We start from the raw sequence: 4,114 nt of genomic DNA, 5'->3' as shown, positions 1-4,114 counted from the left end.
TCTTCTCGAGTCACCCTCAGCACATGTTCAGGAGGACTGAGAGGTCTCTTGCAAATTGAAAATAAGACCTATGAAATTGAGCCAGTCCAGGAATCTTCTACCTTTCAACACGTGGTGTTTCGGTTAGAAGTAGAGGAAGGGGCTGTCCGAATGCCTTGTGGGGTAGGACAGGAAGAGCAGAGCCATCAAGAGGACATAACTCCTGAAACAGAGAATCTTGCAAACAAAGATGTTTTGGGAAAATCCTGGTGGCCACATACGAGATATGTTAAAGTAGCAATTGTGATTGATCATGTGCGATATTTGCAGTTTCATAGAAATGAATCTTTTATTACTATGCAAGTTCTGGATATTGTCCACACTGCAAATTCATTGTATAATTCCCTTTCTGTTCATTTGTCAATAGCAGGACTAGTGATCTGGTCACAAAACAACCCCATAAACATTACTCCTATAGCAGATAACACACTTTTTTTATTTAATGAATGGAGAAGAAAACATCTGCTTAACATTTTAAAAAATGATGTTGGTCACTTATTTGCATACAAGGGTTTTGGGGCAAGTGTAGGACTTGCATATGTTGGAACTATATGTAGCAGTTACTTCGCAAGTGCTATCGAATCCTATAGAACTCCCAGTTTGTTTTATATTTCTTTCATATTTGCCCACGAACAGGGACACGTTCTTGGAATGCAACATGATGGTCAATTTTGTCATTGTGAAAAGAGTGAATGCATTATGGCACCATATGCAGCACAGACTGATAAATTTAGTAACTGCAGTTATAAGGATTATTTCCACCATAGAAACACTGACTGTTTATTTGTCCCACCAGACACTGACACAACTTTTACATTTGAATACTGTGGTAACAAAATAGTGGAAAATGGAGAGCAGTGTGACTGTGGGTCAGAATCACAATGCAAGTCAGATCCCTGCTGTCAAGCTAATTGTAGCTTTCATCCTGCTGCTGTTTGTTCCTTGGGTCTGTGCTGTTCTAACTGCCAATATCATCAACGTGGAACTGTTTGCAGAGAGAAGATTAGTAGTTGTGATCTTCCTGAATATTGCAATGGGACTTCAGAGCACTGTCCAGAAGATGTGCATATGCAAGATGGTGCCATGTGCCATGATGGCGTGTATTGCTATCACGGGAACTGCACAACTCACGATATGCAGTGCAAAATGATATTCAGTAATGGAGCAACAGTCGCTTCTGAAGTATGTTTCAGAGAAGTGAATAATAAGGGTGATCGCTTTGGCAACTGTGGGCTTAAACATGGAATTTACAAGAAATGTAATCCTGGGGATATCCTGTGTGGCCGTATCCAGTGTAAAAATATACAAATGCCTTCTTTGGAGGATCACAGTACAATAATTCATACTTCCACCGGAATTAATCAATGCTGGGGCACTGACTACCACCCTGGGATGAAGGTGAATGATATTGGAGCAGTGAGAGATGGTGTTCCTTGTGGCAATAACATGATGTGTATTGAGGGTAGTTGCGTCAATGTGTCCATTCTGAAATATGACTGTAATGTTACAATGTGCCACAATCGGGGAGTTTGTAACACTCTGAAACACTGTCACTGTGATGTTGGATGGGCCCCTCCAGACTGTAGCAATAAGGGCTATGGAGGTAGCATAGACAGTGGGCCACCTCCAATTACGGTACAGGATAAAGCAAATATGAAAACATCAGCTATGGCTGGAATACTGTGTGCTTTTTGTCTCCCAATTGTTTGTGCTGCCCTGGTTTTCTGGTTCAAGGATGGGCTGAGAAAACAATTTGGAAAATTTCAGGGAAGAGTCCATGCTATAAAATCAAAAGATGAAGGAACAGCAGTATAACTCATCTCCGGTAAAAATGCACCACACATCCAATATAATCAGGGGATTTAACACTCAATTTGAAAAACAAAGACATTCAAAATTTTATTATTTAAAGATGACTCTTGGACACATTTCTTTTTGGAAATTTGGCTTCTTTGAAGGGGAAGAACCCCCCCCCTGATCTATGTAAAGTAGAGTTCACTGAGAATAAGTCAATAAAATATCTCATTTGTAAATTGAGATATAAATTGTAAAATAAATTTGTTTTCGTTTTCTATCTTAAAACTCCAAGTTCAAATTGGAAGGAAGAGATAATCCAGAGGCTGCTTGTTCCAGTGTGATGGTTCCTATTTCCTGTCAACCTGCAGGAAGTGGTAGTAGCAAGAAAACACAACTAAAATCCATTAGCACCTTTACTCTTTCTTCATTTTCTGCTAGAATATTTTATTTTCAGTAATAATTAGTCCAGTCAGTCATTGTAATAGATTAAACCTGTTGTCTCTCTTGCTGAAAATCAGAACGTTTCTTTCCAGGATTGATAAAAAAAACCTGAAGGAGGCTTTCCTCCTGTCTCACCAAAGACATTGTCTGAAAAATCTGCTACAGATAGATTGAAGGAGGCTTACTCTGTAGTCAGATAAAGACTTTTTTAACACTTCAGTGAACTTTAAATGAACTTCAGAATCATTTGAAGCTGCTTGAGTGACTGTGGTTGTGGGTCGACCTGCAGTGATCATCAGTGGTCCTCTGAAGAGAAGTCTCCAGGGTAGCCTTGAAAATGAAGCATCTGAGCTGCAAATACCTCAACCAATAGCCAACTATACCAACAGTACATTGGATGTCAAAGAAAGATGGAGAGGCATTGTTGATCATAGATAATTTGGGCTGCCAACACAGCTCTGCACACCGACCCTTCTCTAACTCTGCCCCAGTAAGATAATTGATGAAAGTATTATGGGCATTCAGTATTGTGAAGCCACTCAGTGACAATTGGAGAAATGCATTTCCAGCATGTGTTTTATTCAGTTATAACTTTTCCCATCAGTTCTACTCTGATTGATCTGTTTTAAATAAAAAGTTCTTTAGGATTTTACCCCACTTGAAATATTAGCTTTCATTGTCATCAGTGTACCCATCTACCACCTCCTTCATACTGCAACACACACACACACACACACACAGTACAACACCTTCATATAAACAAATTTCATAGACTCCCTGCCCTGCTGCTGTTCATTGGGTAGAGGAGCCCTTCATTCCTCTATCACCAACTCATTCTCTGGCCCTCACCCAGAAGGAAGAATCAGTCAATTTATAATAGTAACTCAAAAAAGAAATGGAACCAAATTGCTTCTTCCTTCCTTTTTCTTTCCTTCTCAGGACACCTATAAGGCACTTTTCCCAGATAGGTTATTCCAAAAAGAAGTTCAGACGCACCACGCAAACAATCATGAGGACATCCCCAGTGTGGCTCCCTCTCCCTTCTCCACCTTAATGGCCATCTTAACTGGGCAAACCACCTTTTGCTTCCAAGGCTGGAGATTTGTGCTTATGTTCATCAGAAATCCAGACAATTAACAAAGAAGAAAGTCCACCAGTGAATCAGCTCTGAATGCAGTGGATGTTCTTGCACAAAGATCTGTTCCTTCCTTGATCCATTGCTATATAACTCAGCTTTTGGTTTTTCTTCTTCAAAAATAGATAGATAAATAACCTTTATTGTCATTTTTTTCCCTATGGGCACAATGGAACACATTAAAAATGAAATTTAGTTACTTCCTCTCAAAGTGTACACATACATAACACATTATTAAAACATACTATATACAACATATATATATAGACCTACACCCTTACATATAAGTAACATAAATATTATTCATTGTCCATCTTGAATACATAACGGAAGGAGGAAGCTTTAGCATTCACAAGGTTAATACTGTATGGAACAAAGCTGTGACTGAATCTGGATGTTCTGTTTTGGATACCACAGAGCCTCCACGCAGAAAGTAACAAGGAAAACAGGTCATGAAGAGGATCTGTAGTGTCCCAGACAATCTTGGGGACCCTGTTTAAGCAATGCTTACGTGCTATGTCCTGAATGGAAGGGAGGGAACTGCCAATGATCTTTTCAGCCATCCTCACTACTCTTTGCACTGCCTTCCTGTCTGAAGCAGTGATGCTTCCAAACCAGACTGTGATGCTGTATGACAGGATGCTCTCGATCGTCCCTCTGTAGAAAGTGGTCAGGACAGGGGAAGGAAGATGTGCTTTTCTC

General features: G+C 39.8%; 1 protein-coding gene across 1 annotated transcript in view; it reads left to right on the top strand.

Moving 5' to 3' along the window:
* The window catches only part of LOC107294293 (disintegrin and metalloproteinase domain-containing protein 20-like), a 2,234-nt gene extending 380 nt beyond the window's left edge, over positions 1-1,854 (top strand). The window contains exon 2 of the mRNA XM_029285584.1: positions 1-1,854. This exon is cut by the window's left edge and continues 81 nt beyond it. Within this exon, the coding sequence (XP_029141417.1) occupies positions 1-1,854 (1,854 nt within the window).
* The last annotated feature ends 2,260 nt before the right edge of the window (positions 1,855-4,114 follow it).

The sequence above is a fragment of the Protobothrops mucrosquamatus genome, unplaced genomic scaffold (genome assembly GCF_001527695.2).
Source record: "Protobothrops mucrosquamatus isolate PMUCROS unplaced genomic scaffold, P.Mucros_1.0 scaffold1897, whole genome shotgun sequence".
In the NCBI taxonomy this organism is placed as follows: domain Eukaryota; kingdom Metazoa; phylum Chordata; class Lepidosauria; order Squamata; family Viperidae; genus Protobothrops; species Protobothrops mucrosquamatus.
Note: the sequence above shows the minus strand (reverse complement) of the source record. Positions and strands in the feature narration are given on the sequence as shown.